Here is a 27770-nt window from a genome sequence, read left to right as displayed (position 1 = left end):
AATTAAGTTTGACAACACTCTATGTTCACATGCTTACATGTCAAACTTAGAAACAAAGATTTAATCATTGAGTTTGAAGTCAGATGACCTCACGAAATGGGTAAAGGAACCATAATGCAGAATTAATATGATGGTTGATCGAAATGCTGTGAGCATGGGAAATTTGGTCCAAACCTTGCTTTCCCAGTATTCCCAACCCAGAATTATCATCCACTAACACTCAAGACCCATCTTAATCCCTTGGTTTTCCTGGTTGCCAAGGCCATGGATAATGTTTCTGATGATCAGACATTTTCTAAACAATCCAAATCTATTAGAAGCAAAACCAATAAATCTTTCTATTAAAAAACTTATCAGTACATTTAAGAAAAATGTAAAACTAAAATACTTGAAATTATGAAAAAAAATTCCCATACAGGGTGCAATCTGGTGCAGGTTGTTAAGTGTGGATTTTCCAAATCAAGTCATGGAGAATTATAAAACTTCACAATCCACCATGGATATAGTTGTTTACTGTTGATTTGACAATTATCAGTGAAGTTATGGCCTCTGTGCTCATAAAATTGCTCTGTCAAGTCCATCCATTGTTCCCTGCTGAGGCTCAGCTGGAGTAACTACTCCCTGAAGATTCTGATAGCCCTACCCTATCCACTTGCTCTTGCTTAGTGTGCTCACTGTTCATTCTTCCATCTTGAAATAACTAGTGTGTGTCCAACCCCAAGCTTGCAAAACTTTCTTTGCAACATTCCCTTTAGACTTTGATATCTTGAACTACATAAAAAGGAAAACAAACTTCTATACTTGCAGCTTGGAAAAGCTTGATGAAGACAAGTACTGGCTAACCTCAAAGATTATGATTTCTTCAAACAAAATAGGCAGAGGTTTTTACTTTTTGTTCGACTGTGAAGAGAATAACCCCTCCAATTTTGGATTAAAGATTTTGGAAGTAAAGAAACATTGACAATATATTGAACAGTATATTTTCCATTGTTGTCAATGTCAACAGAGAAAAGTCAAGAGGGAAAGATGGAGGAATAGTATTTAAATAACAAGGGGGCATCCATTATTCTCAACTTGAGGATAATGAAACAAGAAAATCTGTAATTAGTCAAAGAAGTGAAAGGTTGAAGAAAATAAAAGGAAAGAATACAACTTGAACATGCAATGAATTTCAGTACCTCTGGATATCCCAAAGCAAATCTTTGACAATCTGTAAATGTAAGAAATGAGTCCCAAAGTACAAACTCCCACAAACAAGCAATGAAAATCACATTCATAATTTTAAGACACAACAGACTGCACATGTGGAATCTGGAACAAAAAACGGAACGCTAGAAAAACTCAGAGGGTCAAACAGCATCCATGAAGGCAAGTCAAAGCCCGAAACTCTGACATAAACCTTGATTTTAAGGAAATGATTGAAAGATACTATCAGACAGGGCAGTGGAGAAAACACCCTCATCTTCCCTGAGAAAAAAAAGAGCAGAAGAGGAGAGACTACAGGAGTAGTACACCAAAGACACAAAAAAGAGCAACAACATTGCAAAATGTTCAGAAAATTTATTGAAATATTTTTTTTCAACAAAAAAATCTAAAGTACATACTTTTCTTCAATCGTAGGATCCTTTGCTATTTTACTGTCCTGATGACTCTCATGTCCAGCCACCATTGTATTGCTACTGGAAGTGGTACCTATGCATGGGGAAAAATGATTGATTGGAAGGGTCAACAGTTATAAGAAAATATGCAATCTTAATTTATAATAAGTATACTCTGCATTTAAAATTCTGCAATAAAATTATCCATTGGAAGACAAACAAAGCAGACAGACATTCTGGATGTATTTTCATGATAAATCTATGAGAGAAAGGAATAAAATAATCCTTGATATGTTGGCAAAGCAAGGTTACCTGAGGTGATAGAGGGGATTTTGTAGCTGGAGGTGATGCGATAGTAGGGTGGGTTGTCCAAGTGAATTACAGCGGAGCTGACTGGATCAGTCAGTTGCAGTTCTTCTACCAGCTCCTCTAACAACTGCATTGTTTTATCTCTCCCCAAATAGACAACTACTTTCTTGATCTGCAGACATAAAAGTTATGATTATGAAGAAAGCTGCATAATTTTCCACCTTCTCTAGTGAGCTTGATTATTAAGGCCAAGAGCCCTAATAACAATAACAGAATTAACTGAAAATCCTTAGACCTATTATTCCATTAAATCACACTCAATTACCTAAGCAAAGATCTGGATCTGCTGCAATTGGCCTATCGTCACAATCACTTCACAGCAGATGCAATATTGCTGGCTCTCCACGCCTCCATTAGAACTCCTTGAAAACAGCAACTCATACATACAGCTGCTCTTCATTGTCCACAGCTCAGCCTTTAATACCATTACTCCCTTCATCCTGAACCTACAAACTCTAAGTCTCTGTACCCACCTCCACAACTGGATCATTGACTTTCTCATCAGAAGACCACAGTCAATAGGAATTGGAAGCAACGTCTCCTCCTCAATGATTATCAACACATGCGCACCCCAAGGATGCATGTTTAGCCCACTGCTCTCCACTCATTATACACCCATGACTGTGTGGCCAGGCACAATTCCAATGCTATCTACAAGTATGATGATGAATCACAGTTGTCGGCAGAATCACAAACGGCAAAGAGGATGTGTACAAGAGGGAGATAGAGCAGCTCGTTGAATGGTGTCACAGCAACAACCTTGCACTCAACATGAGCAAAACCAAGGAGATGATTGTGGACTTCAGAAGGGAGCCAGGGGAACACGACCCAGTCCTCATCAAGGGCTCAGTAGTGGAGAGGGACAAAAACATCAAATTCCTGGGTGTCAACATCTCTGAGATCTAACCTGGAGCCTTCACGTTGATGCAATCACGAAAAAGGCCTGCCAGTGGCTATACTCTGTGAGGTGCTTGAGGAGATTAGGTATGTCACCAAAGACTCTCAAAAACTTCCACAGGTGTACTGTGAAGAGCATACTGGTTGGTTGCATACTACCTAGTATGGAGGCACCAAATCTCAAGACAAGGTAAAACTCCAGAGGTTTTGTTAATTCAGCCTGCAACATCATAGGCACCAGACTCCACTCCATCAAGGACATCCACATGAGGAGGTCTTAAAAAAAAAGGAGCATCAAACCTCTAAAACCCCCACCACCCAGGCCATGCCCTCTTTACTTTGTTACCAACAGGAAAAAGGTATAGGAGCACTCAGTGGCACAAGGACAGCTTCTTCCCTGCTGTCATCAGATTCCTGAATAATTAATGATCAAAAGACTATCATTTTAATTTTTCATATTATTGCGCGGTTCATAAAATGTATGTCTGCACTACGATTCTGCTGCAAAACACGGAATTTTGTGACTTGTTCATGACAATAAATTCAGATTCTTAACATCTTGCCTTCAACAAAATCACTATACTTAAAAGAATTGAACAAGGCTGACATATATTGCTCTGTTATCTGTCTGATGTGTTTTAACTAATTTTAGAATTAATTTTCCTCCATTTGTACAGGAAATAAATTGCATAGTTCATAGAAAAATATTGTAGTAGATTACATACTTCCTATTTCGATAATCTGTTCCACTGTTTTGATTTAGCCCACAATAACATGTGTAAGGTTTTCTTCCTCAATTTTAGTTTTCATTTGTAAATACTGAGCTCTCTTTTAAAAGTATCCATAACAATTTAATGGTTCAATATTATAGTTACTGCTGATCATTTCTTTTTTTCAATATGACCATCACCTTCCATCCTGCTTGGTAACAATCACATTTTAGCTAAGCAATATATAACTAGGAAATATGAATAAAGATGATGAAGAACTTGCAGTGCATCTAGAATGGCTTGTGCATTAGAAAACAAAATTCAGGATGTTTTCAGTACTTGATAGTTTTTTAATGAAATGTACTCACTGCTCCATATACAACCAATTATTATGCAGCGTCAAACAAACAGCAGTATAATAATTTAAAGTGATTAAGTTAACTGGTCAATGAAAGATAAAAATCAACCAGGAAATCCCGTAGCAAAAGAGATCTTAATTCTACATCTATTGTAAAGTACACAACATTGAATTGAAGGATTAAGTCCAGTCCATAATTTGACCAAGGAGAAATTATTAGGAAAATCACCTCAGCAATTTGGATACATTATTTACACAGCTAATTTCAAAAGAACAGTGACACATCAGTCTGATTCTAAATGAGCCAATTGAGATGAGGAAAAATTAAATTAAAAGAAGAAAACATTATGAAAAAAATACCATTATACTGATTTTCTTGTTTGTGGTACATTGCATTTTACAAAGACAATAGGATTTTTTTTTTAAAAAGTGGTTGGTGGTCATTGATTTCAAACAAGGATTGGTTTGTTGGACGAAAAAGATCCTTTCCATTTCCAATAATTCTTTTATTTTTCTGATAAAAATGGCATGCAAATTTAGTGTTTTAAAATGTATTGAGTACCAAAACAAGAATTTATTTCCTTAAACAAATAAGATGCAGGTTGCATACCAACAATATAGCCTGTTTGCTGTTTTTCTGAAGTTACCCAATCAACACTTATGGATAAAAACCTGAAAAACTAAATTTGCTTCTAAATTAGTAAAATAAATCTTACATTCTTGTAAAATGGAATTAAAAAAAAGATACTTGGAAACCAAGAAAAAACCCATCAAACAATTATATTACTGATCATACAATTGATAATTATGGATTGTAAAGAAATACACGAGGGTAATAGGAACTCACAAGTCACTTAGATCTTCCACACCAAAACATTTACTTACATATGGCAAGAGGCTGGGCTCACTTGTCACACCACACATACTGATGAGGAAGTGCAGAATTATTTTTAGGTTTTTGGGCCAGCTGTCTGCCAGTGTTGTCCATACATTTTCTATCTCTGACCATGCTAGCTCATCACCATACTGTCCAGAAATAAATCAAATTCAATATTAAATTTAAAAAATCAACTCTGGCAAGAAAATACCATCAATGGCAAACTTTATATTTTTACTATCAGTACAGTATTAACATTAAAAATAGTTTAAATCACTGTAATTGTATATCATATGGAATTTATAGCATGAAAAACTTTGCAAATCTCAAAGATTTAGTGTCATGTATTCTAAGAATTAAATTTAAGGATAAAAGGCCAGTTTTAGAAAAATGCATATTTTAGAAAGTACTCCACAAATGAAAAAAAAAACAATTACTTTTAAGCATCATTATTACCACAGGCCTATTGATGAATTTTACATTTTCAAGGTTGAAATGAGTGTAGATCCAGCAATACCCATTTCTTTATGGCTAATCTTCAGGTTTGAGGTAATGATTGATAAACCTAAAGGTCAACTCTACCTCACAGTGAATCTCATATCATCTCAAGAACAGTCAAGAACAAAGGTTTACTTGGTCAGTTAGTCCATATAATGTCAAAGGAATCAAAACTCAGAAATTCTCGGTACTGGAAGATTGTCATTGCTCATACCAGATAATTTTAAGAGTAAACTGTAAAAACACATTGCATCATCTGTAAAAGTCATGATTCCTTCATGCAATAAAACTTTTGAAATTTAACAAATTATTTTCTATTCTGTGTAGAAAGACTTCTCATGAAATTGCAGGATTCCTTTGAAAAGAAAACAATATCATAACACTTACTTTTGCTGTCATATACATCAGGTTATTTAGCACCATGATAGTAGCTTGTGGAGATCCCCAACCTTCCCCTTTCAGCCAGCGTCTGCTGTTAGTCATCAATTCCCGATCCTTCATGTAGACTGCATCAGATTCATCCACAGTCTTTGCTGAAGGCAAGGGTTTGAAATCAACTAGTTCAATATTATTCATCCAGGGTAGAAGGTAGTGCAGCATCACTTGCCGACCAGCAGGGTGTGCTGTTTGGATTCTGTGACTGACTTCTGTGAAGGTTAAAACCGTACAATAGATCAGTACCCAACAAAGTTTTCTTAAAAAAGTAAAAATTAACAATTTTCAGTAATAAATCCTGCAACATATTCATTTGAGCAAAAAAATCTTCTGAGTAACTAAGGAAAAAGTGTTTTCGATCTAGTTTTGAGGTGGTCTGTGAAGCCAACATAAGAATGACAGACTCTTCCACAGAAGGGGCTGAAGATGTCTGAATGAGACTAAAGAGAGTGTAAATTGCCATTTCTACAGTGGTTCGGCTGCCTACCAATAAAAAATAACTTTCTCCACCTTGAGTAGTCATGGGTGTGAGGTTCCCAGAAGTCACTGAAGAAGTTTTGAATTCGTTCTGAGAACTTGCTCTACTACCACTGCAATGTTTTTGGAAAATAGGTGCAACATTGAGGTGAGAAAGATTGAGAAAAGTATTGGGGAAATGATGTACCTCGACTCAGATTGATTCTGTTAAAGAGCAATTGGTTAGCACGACTGCTTGCATGCCATTTACCTCAGGAGAGTAGTTTTAGAATGGAAGTAAGGAGGGATGGCTTTTCCCTGAGAGTAATCAATCCGTGGAATTCTCTGACCAAGGAGTCAGTAGAGGCTGCCTCATTAAATATATTTAGGATGCAGCTAGATAGATTTTTGCATAAGAGGGTCATGGGAGAAGGCAGGTAAGTGGAGCTGAGCCCATATCCAGATCAGCCACCATATTATGAAATGACAATGCAGGGTCAATGGGACAAAGAGCTCCTATTCCTTACAGTATGTTCTGAAGCAGAGCAAATGCAAGATAGACATTAATTTCTGTAGGTTATCAAATTTGATGTGATGCACAGCTCTTCTCAACTGATGAAGTCAAACCTTCAATAATATTGATGAAGGATGGATATAAATAGTGTCTGGTACTGTTCCCTGCATTTTTCTTGGAAGTTGTCATACAGTGAAGATAATGTGCCTTGTGACTTGAGGTGGTTGGGATTCCCTGGAAGAATCAGTTGAGGAGGATCCTGATGATGACCTTCCCTGTGCTGACACCAAGGTGACTCGTTCTAGTTCTCCTTTGGCAAAGATGGTCACAAGTACAGTATTAGTGGTGGTCCCCTTTTACATCCACCTCTTCCTAAATAGGGACAATGAGACAATGAATTTGTGAGAGAAGCTCTTAAGGGCAGAGTTTTAGGATTTCAGATCAGTATCAGCTTCCAAAGCTGTTATTTTTGCAATAGCATACAACTTTCTTGATTTAGTTAGTGATGGCAACAAGGGAGGCCTGAATAGGTTGCTGTGGGATGGAGTTCAAAATGTTCACATCAAAGTAGTTCTTGCTAGGGTGCCATTAAAAGGAATAACATTTACAATCTATACTTTTTAAGATACATAACATTGACAGTATAACTTCAAAAATTCAACACGTTGAATTGAATGAATATTTGACAATCAGCATGAATGGCATAGATGAAAATTTGAAAAATGTCAGGGAACAGAAATTCCTAGGGATCTATGTTTATTATTTTTCAAACCCTTCAAGGCAGACAAGGTCTTCACAGGAAAATAATTTTCAAATTGGCAAATTTGGATTCCATTGTATACTCTTTTGCTTTTTATAAATATTTCTTGCAGCCTTTTTACAATCCAGATTATGGGCCATTATTCAGTTGATTAAGGTAAAACAAAAATGCTCTGGCATTTATTCAAACAGTCTGAATTCATACTGAAAGTGCAGTACAAGTACACAATCCTTTATCTGGAACCCTTGGGGGACAGTGTGTTCCGAATTTCAGAACCTGTCCCAGATTTAAGCCCACCTGGATTGTGCTGCCATATCTACCCTCTTCCAGTCGCACTGGCATTTCTCTCCCCCTCGCCCACTTGAGTCGCGCTGCCTTCTATCTCAACCCCTCCCCGCCCAAGTCATGCTGCCATCTCTCTCTCTCCCCCCCCTACTCGAGTCACGCTGCCGTCTCTCTCCCCCTCCGCCCAACCGAGTCGTGCTGCTTTCTCTCCCGCCCACCACCCCCCCCCCCCACCCAACCTAGTCTTTGGAGCTTTACCTGTATTTTATTATAATATTTTAAAATTATTAAGTCATCATCAACAATAAAATGACCGATTTGAAGCTCCTTTTTCCAAGAATGAATTAGAAAATTTGAAATACCATTTCCACAAAAAAAGAGAAACTGTTGCAAATCCAAGAAATTAAATATACCTGAGAAGATTGAGATTGTGAGCTCTGGGTAAGTTCTTGCCAATTCTTCTGATAATTGGTAGTAAGAAATTGAGTACAGATGTGGCAATGGTGATGGGTGATTTAATATTCCATCAGTTCGTTGCACTTCCAGCTTGTGGGCATAGCGAAATAGCTTTGGTTCCAAGATCTCCAATAAATTAAGACAATACACAAAATTTTAAAATAGTCCGACTGAGGATGTTTTGATGAGCCATAAAATGTTCAAGGTAATATAAAGAGTTAGGTAAGGAATTTAGAAAACATTGTTGGGATGCCCAAGACACTGTCATCAAATGTTGGATTGGATAAAGAATTAAACATAATTCTTTAATACAGGTCTATGAAGCAATTACTTTTATTGTTTCTTAATATTAATTATTCAGAAATATTACCAAAACACTTTTCTGTATATTCTTAAAAGTAACTCTGCAGAAATCCTCAGTTATATACCATCCACACCCATTCAAAATGTTCTTTATCCTCCTATTTATTAGCTTTCTTGACAGCAGACCAAGAAAATTGCAAGGTTGAGCAGAAGTGTGCCAACTTGAGGAGTATTCAGAGAGAGCATGAATAATTTAGCAGTTATTCAGTAGAATGCTGAATTGTTTTAAATCATGTAATCCAATCCTTAAATTTACAATTTTCTAATTCAATGGAATTAGGGCCAGCAAATGAATCAAGTTGACCATGTGATTATGAATTGCAATGAACAACTATGAAAGCTTTCACATTTGCTTTATTTGGGGATGGTGGCAGGGTGGGGGAAAGAGTTATCATGTGTTTACTTGTTACATGTCGATGTCCAAAGGTTTGCTGTAATTGAGCTCTGTTGAAGGCAGAGTGCTGAATATTTGCCCTGTTGACCAACTTACTAAGCTTCTTTTCTCAATAATGTTTTATACTTGGATAGGATGCAAAGATGCGATGAGCTGCATCCTCCCAAGCACAATGTCCTCAGAACTAAAATGGGATGCCTTTTACTGACCTTAATATCCCAAGATCGTGTTATATGGCGAGCTCTCCACTGGCCACCGTGACAGAGGTGCACCAAAGAAAAGGTACAAGGACTGCCTAAAGAAATCTCTTGGTGCCTGCCACATTGACCACCGCCAGTGGGCTGATATCGCCTCAAACCGTGCATCTTGGCGCCTCACAGTTTGGCGGGCAGCAACCTCCTTTGAAGAAGACCACAGAGCCTACCTCACTGACAAAAGGCAAAGGAGGAAAAACCCAACACCCAACCCCAACCAACCAATTTTCCCCTGCAGCCGCTGCAACCTGTCTGCCTGTCCCGCATCGGACTTGTCAGCCACAAACGAGCCTGCAGCTGACGTGGACTTTTTACCCCCTCCATAAATCTTCGTCCGCGAAGCCAAGCCAAAGAAGAATAGCTCTAGCTAAAACTTAATCTTATATTTTACAAAATGAGACAGATACTTTACTTTTTGGATCTTTGTTCTGCTTTCCATTTAGGACAACATTCTAATGATCTTGTGAGGTACTCAAAACCACATGTATCTGCTCTCCATTTCTTTTGCAAATTGCCCCATTTAGTACATCTCTTTACATTCTTTCTACACAAAAAATGTAACTTAACTCTGCCTTATTTAATTTTCTTTGTCTTAAATCTGCCCATTTCACCAGTCTATATTGTCCTGAAATACGTTACTACCCTGCTCACTGTTTTCAAAATAGGACTTGCTTCATTTTTAAGGACCACTGAAAGAAGCTAGAATTTGGGGAAAAAAAACTCACTGAAACAATCCCATTGGATTAAAATATTCTGCAAATAAGGATAGGACTGTTGTGTGCCCTAGTGACATCTGTACAGATACTGATGAGCACTTGATCTAAAGATCTTTGCTGGTTCCAGCTGTTCTATTACAGATGGATAAAACAATACTTCAGGATTGGGTCACTTGACCCATGATTCAGATGTGCCAAAGTTAAATTCAACAGTTTTGTGCCATTGGTGTTAATTCAATGTCATTTTTAACATGAATATCAGATTAAAAAGATAACTAATCACAAAAGCACTATGGCAAACATCATTTAGGAAGCAAATGGACATTTAAAATAAAATATTAGAATTCACTCATCAGAATGACCAACGTGCTAAAAAGGTATTTAATTTCTTTGTACTGTTTGCATCCGATACTTTAATCAAGAGTGGTAGCTAAAAGCATAAAATCTAACACTTCTTTAAGTCATACCCAGGCTAAGTGAAGCAAATGTTAGTTATGAGAGTGAAGAGGAAATTTTAAGAAATGGAATTTCCCCTTCCATTGATGGATCAAATGAAAAGTTATGGCAATTGCCAGAATAAAAGTCTTGAATTGACAAGTTTTATTTGTTAATTGAAGTCAATAATTTTGAGAGTATACATCAATGAAATACTCTGACATACTTTCAAAATTTATGATATTTTGATTTAGAATTGGAAGAATTTTTGATAAGGTATAATAACTGAAGGAAAATATTTAAATATATATTCTTCAGTGAGAAAAATTCACTGGTTCCATTTTAAAACATTAACGAACCTGTAGCAGTTGCATGGCAATTTCATAGACCTCTCTAGATGAATCAGCTGCTTTGAAAAGTATTAGGTTCAACAAGGTCACAGTGTCACACTGGTAATCCCTGTGAGAAAATTCCAGAAGTACATGCATTATTAAATTTGAAAGTTTAGACTTTGAATTAATGCAAATGAAGGACTTATGAACAAAAACAATTATGAAATCAAGCCATAATCAGCATATTTATATAGTAGAAATGCACAACTGTTAATGAAGATTCAAATAAAGATTTGAAGATCGAGCAAAGCACGATCTGCTGGAGGAACTCAGCAGGCCAAGCAACATCAGTGGGAGAAAAGAATAGTTGACATGCCAAAACCCTTCATCAAGGCGGGGGATGTAGAGACATGAAGCTAGTGCAAAAAGAACAGGGTAGGAGAGATAGGACAGGGAACTATGTGGGACATGATGCATACAAAGGCAGCTGTCCGATCCCTCCCGTGTCCTTTTTGCACTAGCTTCTCTCCACCACATCTGCTCGATTCGCTGAGTTCCTCCAACGTTCAACAGATAGTTTAGCTTCAGATTCCATCATCTGCAGTCTCCTGTATATTATCTGAATAAAGAGCAATAAGAGAAAAAAAATCAATAATGTGAAACTAGTCAAAGGAATGTACATTTATTACTGTAAATCTATCCAATAAAAAAAATCATAACCAATGCAAATAAAGACATTTCCTGCCATTAAAGGTCCTCAACAGATTTAACAATAAGAGTCATAAAGACATTTTGTTGAACTTTAGTTTTAAAACTTCTGAATGGGTACTGGCACTTTGTACAATATATAACAAAACCTCAACATTGACATTATTTCCCACCATGAAAAAAACTGGGCACTTCAAGTTAGACAGTGGTTATGTTATAGTTCTCCCATAATAATAGTTCACTCACACACGCACATTTCTCTTTCCACTAACAATACATCCTGAGCCATTCATAATGTGAATGGTTGGAGATAGGTTCAGCATTTAATTTTATATCTCCTGGGAAATGTTTGTTGTAAAGACTTGAAATATCAATTCACACAAATAAAAAAAATGATAATGTAGAACAAAAAGTACAATTTAAATTAAGATAAATTAAGATAATTTATATATCCCTCTCAGTGAGCAATTTAAAAACATTTATGGCTCATGCTTGTTAAAAACAATGATTTTAATTTACTGATTTAGCCTGATATTTCAAAAAAATTCAATGCTTGCTTAACTGAGCGACTTAAGGTAAGGCTTAGCGAATGACACATGCCGATTACTCCTAAATTATAAATATATTTAAAATTATACCTGTTATGAAACACATTGGCTATTGCCTTGAAACATCCAGCTGCCACATGCCTTGAACCTGTATAGCAGCGATCTACAGCCCAGTACATCAAGTTACTCTGGTCCGGATTTAACTCTAGTAAGAGCATTACAGCTTCACAACCTAGCTGATGAACCTGAAGATAGTTTGTGTAAAAAACAGATGATATTAAAAGAGTAACTATGAAATCAATTATTCCACAAAACAATACTGTTAGAATGCACAGTGATAATTATTATGAGTTACTAGGCTAGTTTGATTTGAACAGAAACATTCTGTTATAATCAATCCTGCCTTAAAAGAAGACAATATATACAAATTAACAGGCATTTCCATATTTATGAGTTTGTAGAAATCAGAGATTACAATAGAGTTTTTTTAAAAAGTCTTCACTATTATAACCTGACATTTATTCAAAACAGATTTGTTACCTTTTTTTCTTGGGAGTCCAGAATATTATCCAACCACTTATACAGGTAACCATCAGAAGACAAACCTACATTATCTGATACCGGTCCACAACAGAGTACAGCTGACATAGCCTGTGGTGATGAAAGATGGGATTGTGACACATGAAATAAAGAAACAATAGTCATGTCAATGTTCTGAGGCCTAAATACAGATGCTATAGAAACAACAATGCCTAAAATTCAAGGAATGGCAAAACAATAATACCATAAAAATGAATGGCATTATGCACTTGTTGAAATTAAAGGGAATTGCAGGAAATTGTTAAGTTATTTAAACTTATTAATTAATCTGATCACAAATTCTTAAACCCACACTAAAATTGAGGACAGAGTACTTGGACTACTTTATAGGGTTTGAAAATTTATCAGCATCCCCTGTGGAAACCAAGGGTTTTCTAACATTATGTAGAGGGTGAATGGACCTAATTGATAACAAGTTAAGATGCTCATAACCACTCTTAAAGAACATTGGTCAAAGATCGAAGAATAAAACTTAAAGATACAGGAAACACACTACAAGTTAGGCTGCATCTATGGAAGGCAGAACAGTTAAAAAGACTCATCTGGGGTTCTTTGTCAGCAAACTAAATTCTTCCAAAGAAAACAGAAGGCCTCCGAAAAGCTAAGTTTTAGAATAACTTTTGTAACGGGAACGATGGCAGGTAATATGCAATGTAACAATAAGAGAACTTGTTCTGATGATGTAATAATCACGTTACTGACATCAATTGTTCTCCTCGTCCTCTTTCACTGCATAGGAAATGGGTCCTCAATTTAACAATTCACTTGAAAAGCAGCATCTCAGGCTAGAACAGCCCTGCACCAGTCTCAGGAGTTAAAGTCAAATCCACACTTCTTGCACAAGAGTCAAAAGGCAAGAGTACTACAAACTTAATGAGTATTGAACTCAGTTCTATTCAATTCAGAAAAGATGCCAGGGGTTCTGCAATTTATGAGAAAAGCATTATGGATGAAAAATGACTATAATGTGCAGAAATCAGAAAAGCTGGGTCATTCTCCAAAGTCATTTTAAAAAGAGTAGATAATAAGAATAAAATAGAAGAAAGGTAAGTAGGCACCAGTACATAAAGTAATGAAATTCAGCAGGTCATGCAGCATCAAGAAAACATAAATTGAAGGTGAAGATGTTTTGATAAGAAATAGATCATTACTAATGGTGATTTCAAAAAAGCAAATATGTGATGCAAAATACACTTATTGATTGGATGATGGAAGCACATTCCAAAGTAACTTTGGGAAGATAAATACTTGAAGGGAAAATCTCTATGGGCGAAAGAACAGGGGATTCAGTATAATTGTAATGCCTCCCGCCTCCCCCATGCTGTCAGCTTATGCTCTATTGATCTAATGGAGCAGTATTGCTAAATGATTGTAGTGCATTTTCAATTGTTAAAGTTACACCATATTGATGTTAAATACAATTTCTGGTACATCCAGAATATGACAAGATAAATGATCTGAGAATTTTTCATAAAGAAATTATTTCATAAAAATGGGTTGCACAAAGATTAAAAACTGCTGAGGAATATTCCAAAACTGTATTGGGCACAATACTGTGCCAGTTAATAGCAGCAGGTGGTACATATATGACTATCAAAATAGGGTCAGATCAAGCTTCAAAGTGGAAAGGTATTAGACATTCAACCTCTGCTGTCAATGTACCTTCAACATCAACATTCTGCAGCGTGCCGAAGATTGGATTCCTCTAACTTTCAGCTCGGATGCTAAACATCTCCTTGTTCAGTTGAAAAGGCCAGGTTAACTTGTCTTTTTATTTAATTAACATCATGTTTGTATTTAATTTATAATATTTTTACTTGACTTTATTTTGAATTTATTTTCTGTATTTTTTCAAAGAATTACTTTAATCCATTTAAACTGATTTTAAATATCTCTGTCAAGTTTTGGTTTCTTCTGTACTTCACTCCTACTGACTACATATATTTAAAAAAAAATTATGTTACAGGAGTTGAAAAGAAAACAAGGCTGTTACTTATATGTACTGTTGACCCGGGGGTGGGGGTGGGGTGGCGGTAGGGAGGTGATCGTTGGGTCCCCATTGAGAATGGCTGGCTTAGGGTGTGAATGTGGGTTGAAGGGTAGGATCAAGCATAATCTGGCTCATTATACCTTTTAAAAAAAAAACGACAAACCTAAATTTTATTTAAGCTAGCACTTGGATAGTTATAGGTATTTTAATTCTTCCTTATATACACAAACTAAATTATAAAATACATGCTGTTTGGTGCATCAGTATAACATTTGAAAATCTTTAGGACATGGTTCACTTAAATAAATATGTTAATCTCTTTGCCAAATGACAGGATGCAAATATCCAAGACAAAATACAACACTACAGGTATTACATTTAGAATTAAGTTCAAGTAAACATTTGTTGGTCTTTCATCATGAAAGAGAAGAATCGATGTCTTAATACCTTTAATGCAGAGTACTGGTGCCGGTTAATTTGGATGTTCCTATCACTGTACCTGTCCAGGGGTGTAAACATTATGCTAAAGGGACCGGCCCAGTGGCTGAACAACATAAACAGACTATGACGTAAACTTTGCTGTGGAAAGATAGCCCTGCGTTGGTGCACTGTAAAAATAGTAAATAGTAAAAAAAAATTTGGTTAGTCTCCAAAATAAATAAAGGTTTGCACAATGCACATTCTTTGCAATAAATTAAACTAAAAACTCCCTCTGATGCACAACTGTTTAACAATGTCAGAAAACAGTTGATGTCCTTTGGTTGCAGTCAGATTTTGGACGTAACAGACTCACACTCACCAATCAGGGAAAACTCTGAAAATATTAATTTCAAAACAATGCCTCTCATACAAACTACAAAATAATCAAATACTGTATCTCAACAAATTATATCAATTAAACAAGAAATCTTAAAGTGATGTGCATTCCTCTCTCCCCCATGTAAAATCAACCAGAGATTATGCTGAAGAATGATGACCAAGCTCCATCTCGCAAAATTTCTAAATGATATTTTTAATGAGGAGTTAAAGATGACACAGAACACTGTGGGAATTACACTGGAAATCTGTATTCATAAATAGAGCTCCTTTCTCAGGGGAAATAAAGGCAAATAATAATGCTACGTAGACAGGTTTGTAGAAATCAAATAGAAGTTTTCAGGTTATTTTTTAAATTAGTGTCATGGGCTTTTAAAATGCTACCTTAAGCCAGAAAACAAGATTCAAGATTCTTTTATTGTCATGTAATAAAACAGATGTATCATTACACAAAGTTGTATATTCTTAGAAGTAACTCTGAAGAAATATTCGTCATCAGCAGAAATTGCTCAGTGCCCTTGAGAGTCAGAGAAAGAGAAGTAAAAGAGAGTCCCTTCAGAGTCACTGACTGTCCGTGAATTCGCCTCCAGTGCTCCCTTAACTTCTGTAACTGAACAGACTTCAGTCCAAACTATCGGCAAACCAATCCAAATCTCCAACACGATCAGGAAGCCTTCAGCATCCAATGCTCTTCAGAAGCCCCATCTGCTCTTGCCATCCTTTCACATCCCAAATTCAATACGTGGTATCCTTCAGAAAATATCAAGCCAGTGTCCAGCAGTACACAGCCTGGTGTCTTTTAACTGCAATTCGCCAGAACCCTGCATGGGTTCCTCATCTTGAGTCACCAACAGCCCATCGCCTATGTGTTCTTCAGTTGCAGAGCCCATCACTGGTCCACTGCTGTGGTCACCATCCATAGGGTCATGTCCTCTGCTCATCCTCCTCAAACAATGGGTGGTCTTCCCATTTTCTAATGCCCTGTGCCGGTCCTCTGCTCCCCCGGAGTCTGTAACCCCATGAGGCACTGGCATCTTGGGCTCAAACAGCGGCAGCAAGAAACGGGGCAGAAAATTGCAATGGGTGACCACAACTTCTGTCAGGTGGATGAGAATATTAATGTAGAGGAACTGGTTGGGTCTTTGTCCCAGAAAGAAGCACAGTACCTGAAGACCCTCCAGATGAGGGATAGAAGTGTCTTCCAATGGGCACCCATTTCAATTCCCCACCCCATTCCCTTGCAGACATATCTGCTCATGGTTTCATGCACTGCCAGTCTGAGACCATCCGCAAATTGGAGTACATCTCATATTCCATATGGGCACCCTCCAATTGGTTGGCATTAACATTGATTTCCCCCTCACCACCACTTTTCTTCTCCCATCTCCTTTCTTCTAGTTGTCTCTCTCTTCCCTTACCCCGCCCCCCCGCTTCCATAGAGCTCTGAGAGCCTCTCCTCCCCCAGTCAATTCTCACCCTTCTTCTCTTCCGTGTCCAATCCATTTCCAATTTACACCTTTTGTCTGTACTCCTCCCCCTGCCCATTCTTCCCTCTCTTTTAATTCAGGCACCTAACTGATTTTTACTCACACATTGAATAAGGGCTCAGGCTCGAAACGCTGGTTATATATCTTTACTTCCTTTGGATACTATGAGACCTGCTGAGTTCCTCCAGCATTTCTGTGTTTTGGCAACAAATGGCTAAATAGAGGAGGTTGATAGGCTTGGAGAGTGGTGCAAGAGCAACAACCTGAGTCTCAACATGGACAAGACAAAGGACATAATTGTGGACTTCTGGAGGATAAAGGACCACTCCCCACTGCATATCAATGGCTCCATCGTAGAAAGTGTAGTGCACCAAGTTCCTTGTCATGCATTTAAAGGACAATCCTATCCTGGACCCACAAAACCTCTGCATTAGTCAAAAGATGAAGTGGCACCTACACTTCCGAAGTAGTATGAGGAGGGCAAGGCTACCGGGAACCATTCTAACAACATTCTACAGGAGCACAATAGAGTGTCCTGGCTGGATGCATCATAGTGTGTGTGGTATGATAGCTGCAAAGAATCAGATCAGAGGTCTGTGTGGAGGGTGATTAAAACTGCTGAGAAGATTGCTGGGGTCTCCATTCCCTTAATCAATGACATCTATAGGGAGCAGTGCTTATAGAGAACTTACAAAGAAACTTCAAGGATCCTTACCATTAAGCCCGCTGTATCCTTGAGACATTACTTTCAAGGAAGAAGTACAGGAGCATAAAAACCAGGACCACCAGGCTGGGAAACAGTTTCTTCCCACAGGTGGCAAGACTTTTGAACAATTCTCGAAACCTGTAAATTATTTTTATATACATTTCTTTTGGATCGTTGTATACATATGCTGTTTGTGTGTCAGGTGCACTGTGTGTGCATACTAAGATCTGAAGACACAGTGTTTCGTAAGTTGCTTCGCACATATATATAAAAATAAACTGGAGTGAAACACAAAATGTCTGCAGATACTGTGATTGTAGTAAATATGCACCAAAATGTTAAAGGAACTCAGCCAGTATAACGGCATCCACAGGAGATAGATATATTGCTGACGTTTGGGACTGAGCCCATCTTCAAGGTATAAGCAAAGAATAAGCAAAAAAAAAACTAGGAAATCTTAGAACAGAGACAGTGATAGCTGGTGGGAGTCCATACCAATAAAAGGTGTTAATTGGACATGATAAGGGAAGAGGTAATAATTGACTTTGTCTATATGAAAGGAGACAGAGGGAAAAGGAAGAGAGACAGAGCTAGAAGAAGGCGATGGGGGAAGATTAGTTTTTTAAACGAAAACCAGAGAAGTCTATGTTAATGCCACCTGCCCAGAGAAGGTGAAGGCAATGGGGAATTGGGTAGCTATTGGGAGATCCACACTATTCCGGCAGACAGGGCTGAGGTGTTCAACAGCACGATCTCCTATTATGAGCCTATTCTCTACAATATAGAGGAGACCACAATGGGAGCACCAGATGCAGGAGATGACCCCCTGCAGATTCAGAAGTGAAATGTTGCTTCAGTGGAAAGTGGTTTGGGGTTCTGAATGGTGGTGAGGGAGGAGGTGTGGGGAAAAGTGGAGCATCTCCTATGGTCACAGGGGTAGGTACCAAGGGGATGATTGGCAGAGAGGGAGGAGTGGACGAGGGAGTCACGGAGGGAGTGGTGCCTGCAGAAGTTGGAGAGGGGAATATGTGTCTAGGGATCATGTAGTAGGTGGAGAAAATGGCAGATGACGATCTGTTGGATGCAGAGGCTGGTGGGGTAGTAGACAAGGATAAGAGGAATCCTGTCCATGTTGTGTGTGGAGGCAGAGGGGCCAGGGCAGATGTACAGTTAATGGAGTAAATGCAGGTGAGGGCTGAGTTGATGGTGGTACAGGGAAAGCCACGTTCCTTGAAGAAGGAGGACATCTCTGATGATCCAGCATGGAAGTCCTTGTCCTAGGTGCAGATGCATGAGATGGAGGAATTGAGAGAATAGAATGGAATCCTTACAGGGGACAGGGTGTGAAGAGGTGTAGTCGAGGTAGCTGAGGGAGTTGGGAATTTGTAGAATATGTCTGACGAGAGTTGCCTCCTGAGATGGAGACAGAGAGATCGAGGAAAGGTAAAGGGTTACTAGAGATGGACTAAGTTAATTTGAGGTTGGGGTGGAAGTTGGCATCAAAGTGGATGAAGTCGACAAGCTCATCAAGGGTGCATGAAGTAGCATGAAAGTAGTCATCAATGTAGCAGAGAAAGAGTTGAGGGGCATTCCCTGTGTAATCTTGTAGCATGGATTGCTCCATATTTCCCGCAAAAAGGCAGGCAAAGCTGAGGCCCATGCAGGTACCCATGACTACCCCTTTGATCAGGAGAAAGTGGGATGAGTCAAAGGAGAAGTTATTGAGGGGGAGGATAAGTTCCACCAGCCGAAGGAGGGTGATGGTGGAGGGGACTGGTTGGTTCTACTGCCAGAAAGAAATTTAGGGCTTTGTGGCCTTCAGAATAGTGGAATGAGATGTATAGTATTTAGATGTTCATGGTGAACATGAAACGATCGAGTTCAGGGAACTGGAAGTTGTTGAAGTGATGGAGGGTGTGTAAAGTGTCCTGGATATAGATGGGGTTAATAAACCTGAATTACATTATTGAGATAAACAAGAAGTGTGCAGATGCTGTAAAACTGGAGCAACATACAAAATGGTGGAGGAAATCAGCGGATAGTTAACATTTTGGTGGGAAACCTCAACTACTACTTTCCATAGGGGTGGCATGGCTGGCATAGCAGTTAGCACAACACCTTTATAGTGCCAGCGATCGGGACAAGGTTTCAAATCCCATTTAAGGAGTTTGTACATTCTCCCCATGTTTGCATGGGTTTTCCCTGGGGGCTTCAGTTTCCTCCCACTGTTTGAAACGAACCAGGGGTGTAGGTTAATTGGGTTTAAATTGGCCAGAATGGGTTCGTAGGCCAAAATAGTCTGTTACCGTGCTATATGTCCAAATTTAAAATAAATACTGCCTGACCCTCTGAGTTCCTCCAGCTATATTGTTGAAATATGATATTTTCTACAAAAGGAAAAAATATAGGTGTCTTTATATTTTAGAATATTCACTAGATTACGTCAAAATAATTTTATTAGGAAATTATTCAGTTTTGATTATTGGCATTGCTATACCATTGAAAATTAACTAAACTGTTGCAGGCATCTCAAAAATTAAGACAACCTGCAATTAGCTTGAATGGATTTACCATATTAGGGTAAATCTTGATACAGATGAGTGCTTATCAAAAGACTACAAGCGGATATTACAAGTACACAAACTTAAGTAAATATTGTCCTCTGATAATAAAAGAAATGCTAGACACATTGTACCACATTCTCTGCTCATCTCACAATTATGCATACCTGGAACATTTTGAATGATATTTGCCACTAAGGCACTGAAATGGCATCGGATATCCTTTAAAGTGTCAGAATCCTTGTCGTTCTCAGCTTCAAGTAGCTGCCTAGTTAGATCAACATACTCCAACAATGTATTATTGAGGGAATGTAATTCATTATCAAGGCCTCCACTTCCACTGATAATTGGGAAAAGAGAATAATGCATTAAGAACAACAAAAATGCAATTAAATTAAATATGCTATCCTTATTCTAAGTTCAAGAAAAGTTTAACTGCCAAAAATGAATTATTATTTAATTCAGCTGTATTTTTTGCAATCCATTGGAATGCTGCCAAACTGTTTCTAGCCATTCACCTAAGACTTCAAAACAAGGCAATCCTGACACTACATTTACAATTTTTTTAAAACAGTACCACTGTGCTGAACAAAGCCCTTCAACAAGTCAAGGCATTTATTAAATTATACCCTCAAGTAGCAGAGCTTTAGTTTCTTTCAAAAGTTAGATCATCATAATTATGCAAACAATTTTTTTAGGCATGGAATAATTTATGATCCATCTGTATATTCCTGTATATTGGCATATAGTCAGAAATTAGAAGAAAATATGGTCTAAATTGAACAATGCAAGTAGACCATTTTGTCCATTGTTTATCGTTGATGTTGAACTATTTGTGACAGTTTTTCCTCTTAAATACCAGTTTTATTTTAAATTAGAGAAGAATCAAGAGTAAAGCTTCACACAATTAATTTGTAATCAATTCCAAAGAATTCCAATTGTCAGACTTAAACATTTTGAAATAAATTCTATTGACAATATGGACTACATTAAAAACATCAACTTCCATTCGTAAAGCTTAATAAGAGTTCTCCTCTTTTTAATCAATAACAGTGTAAAAAATTCACAGCTTCATGTAAATTAGCTATAAAGTTTTAGTCAGTCAATTGATGAGAACCGTGAGCTCATTTTCTTTTTAGGGCACGTTATAAATACAATTTTTTTTTCACATCAGGAAATAATATTTCTTATAAAATATGTATTTCCTTCCTTAGACCTTTCTTATTGCTTTGTAATTGCAAAAATATAGCTTCAATTTCCAAACACTTCTCTTCTTTGGGCAGCATGGTTGGGATAGCGATTAGAGCAATGCCTTTATAGCGCCAGCAACTGGAACCTGAGTTCGAATCCGGCACTGTCTGTAAGGAGTTTGTACATTTTCCATGTGTCTGCGTGGGTTTTCCTCCAATCGTTCAAAATGTAAAGGGGATTTAAGTTAATTGTGTGTAAGTTGGGCAGCACGGACTCGTGGGCCGAAATGGCCTTTTACTACGCTGTATGTCTAAATTTAAAAAAAATTCTAATGCTGAAAACAAATTGAAGGAGACTGCAATGAATCTTTCGGCTTCAGTATGGTTAGTAGTCCATAAGGAGCAGGGAAACTCACCGATTATAATGGAGTAATTGAAGTTTATACAAATCAAAGATTTCCCAAATATAGAAAACTAAATTCATCAAAGATATCTTAGAAAAACAAAACAAAAAAGACTTATGCTGGAATCATTAGTGCAGGGATTCCCAACCTTTTTGTTCCTCTGTACCCCTTGGGCATTTTTATAGGTTCCCATGCACCCCTAAAAATTAAGGATTAAAAAAAACACGACATTGTGCAATCTGACTGCAGATTACAACACCATGTATTGTACAGTAGTGGTTATTCTCTCAGACCCAATGTACCCCCTGAAAAGTGCAAATGTACCACTGGGGATACATGTACCCCAGGATGAGAACCCCTGCATTAGTGAATAAATGGAGGTTGGAGAGAAACAATGGGTCAAGCAGCATTTGTGGAGAAAAATGGCTAGTCAATATTTCAGGTTGAGATTCTTCATTGAGACTAAAGGGGAGAGAAAGATATGAAGTACATAAAGGTGGGAAAAAGAAGAGAGACCAAGAAGTGATAGGGTACTGGCAGAAGAAAGTGGGAGAGGTATGGAGATAGTGGGAATGGGAGCAGGTAAAAAAGCGATAGAAACAGTGAATTGCTCTACCATGGATTTTATCAAGCTGTTTGATTGTTGTTGGAATTAAAATTATTCTTGGTTTCCATCACATCTTGATCGGAAGCATATAGATAGAAGAAAGGCTTTGGGGAAATCAGGGGCTGGGACACTTGGCTTAAAAAGCCTGGCATCTGACCCTTCTTTAACCATTATATTTATGATTGTGGTTCACTTAAAACTACTTTTTCAACTTGAAAACTGTTCATTATCTGACTTGTCTGTAGCACCAGCAAGATGGCTTTTATTAAAATGGAAGCTGGATGATGGATTAGACCACAGTTCAACTCTTGAGGAGTGTGGTTGAACCAGAGATGGCAGCTGGGAAGGAGAGTGGAGTTGGCTACAAAGGTATGAGAGTTTGTAGCCAGAATAAAGGACAAAGCTTTGACTGTCAATGCTATCAAATTCTTCAATCACTAGTGAACCAAACCCTGGCACTTCTGCTTCTCCATAAACCCTGAGATTATTGCTAGCCTCGTTGAGTGCTCCTACATAAGTTGTCCAAGGATGATGTTGTCCAAGGATGAAAGTAACTCATTTTAAAAATTGTCAAGCACTCGATAAATACAGAAAACAGGCCCTTTAACCAACTATATCATGCTGACCGTTTTTCCCATTTATCTGCATTCGGTCTAGTTTCTTCTGATGTGCTACCTGTCATATTGTCTCTTAAAAGTAGTGACTTTGACAGATTCCCACACATCCACTGACAGTGTGTTCACTGTTTATATGTATTAAAACCTTTCCTCTAAAAATTCCCTTTTAAAACTCTTTCCTCACACATTCAATCTATGTCCTTTTATTTTTGATTCCCCTACTATGGGAAAAATATTTTGACTTCTGAAAGTCACTTGTTTGCAATAGGTTCCAATTGTAACCAAAACTATTTGTAAATCAGAAATGAACAAAAACAATGTGTGGGAGAGGAACTCAGAAACAGACGGGAGGTCAAGCAGGCATGGGATGAGTGGCTGTGAGCCAACCTCAGAGACTCAGTGAATGAGCAAGTCTGTGAGCAGTGCACCTAGCGCTGCTTGGCTTAAGCTGGCTCCTGAATGGCGCTTCCCAGGCTGGGAGAGGAAGTGGTAGGGAGAGAAGGCACGCAGAAATGCACCACTCCCACCTGGCAGAAGAGCCTGCATTCCATAGCAGCTGGCAGATCTATCTCCATCCATCCATCCTGCCTGTCCATAAGTCAAGCATTCGTAGCCAAGAGAGAACCTGCATCTATTCCCTCAATGTCTCTCATAATGTTACACACTTTAATCATAACTCTAGGGAAAATCAGCTTACCCAATCTCCTGCTCTAACAGCACATTATTTCTGTTCCATTTTGTTGAAAACTTGAAATACAATGGCACGTTAATGCTTTATTCTTTACCTGTGACTAATTACACCAGCATCTGCCAGTAGTTCAAAGATCCTCACGAGTTGCACTCGCAAAATGTCTCGACGCCTGCGTCGTTTCATATTCTGCGTGATACATACAAAATGTTACTTCATTTTAGTACTTCAAAATTCTATTCAATAGTACAGAAAAAAGCTTAAATATAGCTCTTCAAAAAAATCATCATGATATGCCTACTGTAAAAATCATCGCGATATACCTATGTCAAATTCATCGCGATATACCTACTGTCAAAATTCATCGCGATATACCTACTGTCAAAATTCATCGCGATATACCTACTGTCAAAATCATCGTGATATACCTACTGTCAAATCATCGTGATATACCTACTGTCAAAATCATCGCGATATCTTTGGCTTGGCTTCGCGGACGAAGATTTATGGAGGGGGGTAAAAGTCCACGTCAGCTGCAGGCTCGATTGTGGCTGACAAATCCGATGCGGGACAGGCAGACACAGTTGCAGCGGTTGCAGGGGAAAATTGGTTGGTTGGTGTTGGGTGTTAGGTTTTTCCTCCTTTATCTTTTGTCAGTGAGGTGGGCTCTGCGGTCTTCTTCAAAGGAGGTTGCTGCCCGCCGAACTGTGAGGCACCAAGATGCACGGTTTGAGGCGGAGGTCAATGTGGCAGGCACCAAGAGATTTCTTTAGGCAGTCCTTGTACCTCTTCTTTGGTGCACCTCTGTCACGGTGGCCAGTGGAGAGCTCGCCATATAACACGATCTTGGGAAGGCGATGGTCCTCCATTCTGGAGACGTGACCCACCCAGCGCAGCTGGATCTTCAGCAGCGTGGACTCGATGCTGTCGGCCTCTGCCATCTCGAGTACTTCGATGTTAGGGATGAAGTCGCTCCAATGAATTTTGAGGATGGAGCGGAGACAACGCTGGTGGAAGCGTTCTAGGAGCCGTAGGTGATGCCGGTAGAGGACCCATAATTCGGAGCCGAACAGGAGTGTGGGTATGACAACGGCTCTGTATACGCTAATCTTTGTGATGTTTTTCAGTTGGTTGTTTTTCCAGACTCTTTTGTGTAGTCTTCCAAAGGCGCTATTTGCCTTGGCGAGTCTGTTGTCTATCTCGTTGTCGATCCTTGCATCTGATGAAATGGTGCAGCCGAGATAGGTAAATTGGTTGACCGTTTTGAGTTTTGTGTGCCCGATGGAGATGTGGGGGGGCTGGTAGTCATGGTAGGGAGCTGGCTGATGGAGGACCTCCGTTTTCTTCAGGCTGACTTCCAGGCCAAACATTTTGGCAGTTTCCGCAAAACAGGACGTCAAGCGCTGAAGAGCTGGCTCTGAATGGGCAACTAAAGCGGCATCATCTGCAAAGAGTAGTTCACGGACAAGTTTCTCTTGTGTCTTGGTGTGAGCTTGCAAGCGCCTCAGATTGAAGAGACTGCCATCCGTGCGGTACCGGATGTAAACAGCGTCTTCATTGTTGAGGTCTTTCATGGCTTGGTTCAGCTTCATGCTGAAGAAGATTGATATACCTACTGTCAAAATCATCACAATATACCTACTGTCAAATTCATCGCGATATACCTACTGTCAAAATCATACATATGCCGTCAAATCACCGCGATATATCTACCGTCAAATCTCCGCGGTATATCTACCGTCAAATCACGGCGATATATCTACTGTAAAAACCATCACGCTATACCTACTGTCAAAATCACTGTGATACATATACCGTCAAATCTCCGCGATATATCTACCATCAAATCACCGCGATATATCTATTGTAAAAATCATCACGATATATCTACTGTCAAATCATCGCGATATACCTACTGTAAAAATCATCGCGATATATCTACGGTCAAATCATCGCGATATATCAACTGTCAAATTATCGCGATATATCTACTATAAAAATCATCACGATATATCTACTGTCAAATCATCGCGATATATCTACTGTCAAATCATCGCGATATACCTACTGTAAAAATCATTGCAATATATCTACGGTCAAATCATCGCGATATATCTACTGTCAAATCATCGCGATATACCTACTGTAAAAATCATCGCGATATACCTACGGTCAAATCATCACGCTATATCTACCGTAAAAATACTACAAATGAAAATTGTAATTTCCAAACATTTCCACAAAAACAGGCTGCTCAGGCCATCCTGTCCGTGCCAACCAGTGGGTAGGCAATCATATCAATGACATTTTCCAGCACTTGGCCCTCAGCCTTCTACTTTTAGGCAATTCAAGTGCTCGTCCAGCTATTCCTTGCATGCTAATGGTGACTTTGCTTCCACTGCTCTCTAAGACAGTGCATTCCAGGTACTCTCTCTCTCCCTGGGTGAAAAGGACTTGCTCAGATTCCCTCCAAATCTCTTGCCCCTTACCCTAAATCTATGACCTTTAGTTTGATTCACCTCTGATAAGGCAAAGGATTTTCTGCAGTCCATTCAGTCTGAGTCCCTCCTAATTTTATGTACCTCAATCATGTTTTCTCTTAACCTCTTCACTCTCAGGAAACAAACCTAACCTTTCAAGTGTGTCAAAAAGATCTCTTCAACACTTAGAAATTAGAATCTGGCAAACATTTTACATCACAATAATAACCTGGATATTTAAAAAATGGAGCTAAAAGAATGAGAAAAGAATTATATTCTTTTGTAAGGGATGACTTACAACAAAGATGCACCTTAATTTTCAGGTAGAGTTGATTGTAAAAATCTTTAAAAAAAATACTCATTCTAATGTAGAAAGACATAGTATGTGTGAGAAAAGATTATAATATCTACTGTCAAGTAGATGCAATGAGGTTACTAGAACACAATCTCTGGAGCACTTTTATAAAAATTACCATTGCATTGCCATCTTTTACCAAGAAATTACAACTATCTCTTGTATAAACTGAATATAATATTCATGAGTTTATTCCTATTGATTTAAATGAAGTACCATGATAACATTTATTCAAAGAAACAACATCCATAAGAATCATCAAGGCAGGCTTGCATGAAAAACATTTGCATTGAACTGAATTTTCAGTGTTAACATGTTGGGCTCAAGATGGAGTTTTTAAATCTAAAACTGAGTAGTATATTATGTTAATCTTAAAGAGGAGGGATGGAGAGAGGAAGAAATAACTACAGGAATTTTGTGACCTTTGAGCTCTGAAACTTGCTTTGTGATGCTGTCAGGAAAAGCAGTTTTAGATGAGTGTTTAAAGAGATTTCCTGCCATTTTTCAGAGCTATGCCATCATTGGTAGAAGGCGGGATCAGAGATAGTAGATTCATTTGAAGATTTTATCACATGCTCCAGGCAAGTGAAGTATTGAGTCAATGATGCACAGGCAGATATGTCCACTATAACTTCTAGGCAATGTCTCGGAGAGACATTAAAATAACCCTGATGAGACACTATGGAACTGGTTCCTTTTTAAAAACTTATAAACTAAACCTGTGAGCATATTCAATCATTACATAACCAAACTTTGGTCCCATAATTTGGGACGTTAATATACACTTAGGAGTCTGGCCCATTTTTCATTTACCTCTGGTCGTCTTTCAAGTGCTTCCTTAATAATGGGGTGAAGTTCTTCTATCAAATCTCTGCAACAAAGAAGCAAAAAAGACTCAGAATTCTATTTATAGACTAAAATTACAAATAACTTGGATATTCAAGTATTCCAAATATTTTTATTTGAGCTGAGAAGGTGTGAAATTTCTGTAATGAAATGATCTTACCGAAATGCTACAGGATTGGTCCTGCCAAGCCCCAGCACTAGAGATTCCGTAATTTCCATGCTCTCAGAGCGCATCATTGGAACTATAAACTTGAATAATGAGGACGGGGACGGAATGCCAATTACCTGAAATTACACAGCAATTTGTATTAATGCACCATTTTTATTTTCAGAACTTCGTGCTATTTAATCGTGGGTTTAGTACAAAGACCATCTTAGTACAAAGGACCATCGGCTTCCCAAGATCATGTTATATGGCGAGCTCTCCACTGGCCACTGAGACAGAGGTGCACCAAAGAAG

The 27770-nt window shown here is 38.3% G+C and overlaps 1 protein-coding gene and 1 long non-coding RNA gene across 3 annotated transcripts in view; one reads left to right on the top strand and one right to left on the bottom strand.

Annotated features, from left to right (window-relative positions):
• The window catches only part of fryl (furry homolog, like), a 345361-nt gene that overhangs the window by 92676 nt on the left and 224915 nt on the right, over positions 1–27770 (bottom strand). Inside the window, exons 23-35 of the mRNA XM_069924697.1 lie at positions 27471–27595; positions 27278–27335; positions 23727–23818; positions 20291–20463; positions 15001–15161; positions 12504–12614; positions 12054–12208; positions 10735–10834; positions 8171–8339; positions 5695–5954; positions 4818–4958; positions 1911–2079; positions 1605–1692 (exon numbers count right to left, since the gene is read on the bottom strand). Of these exons, the coding sequence (XP_069780798.1) occupies positions 1605–1692; positions 1911–2079; positions 4818–4958; positions 5695–5954; positions 8171–8339; positions 10735–10834; positions 12054–12208; positions 12504–12614; positions 15001–15161; positions 20291–20463; positions 23727–23818; positions 27278–27335; positions 27471–27595 (1802 nt within the window). The remainder of the gene's footprint in view (positions 1–1604; positions 1693–1910; positions 2080–4817; positions 4959–5694; positions 5955–8170; positions 8340–10734; positions 10835–12053; positions 12209–12503; positions 12615–15000; positions 15162–20290; positions 20464–23726; positions 23819–27277; positions 27336–27470; positions 27596–27770) is intronic.
• Positions 13291–27770, top strand: part of LOC138757429 (uncharacterized) — a 68078-nt gene continuing 53598 nt past the window's right edge. For both annotated transcript variants that reach the window (XR_011353591.1, XR_011353590.1), the window contains exon 1: positions 13291–13416. This is a non-coding gene — a long non-coding RNA (uncharacterized lncRNA). The remainder of the gene's footprint in view (positions 13417–27770) is intronic.

This window comes from Narcine bancroftii, chromosome 3 (assembly GCF_036971445.1).
Source record: "Narcine bancroftii isolate sNarBan1 chromosome 3, sNarBan1.hap1, whole genome shotgun sequence".
NCBI classification, from domain to species: domain Eukaryota; kingdom Metazoa; phylum Chordata; class Chondrichthyes; order Torpediniformes; family Narcinidae; genus Narcine; species Narcine bancroftii.
Note: the sequence above shows the minus strand (reverse complement) of the source record. Positions and strands in the feature narration are given on the sequence as shown.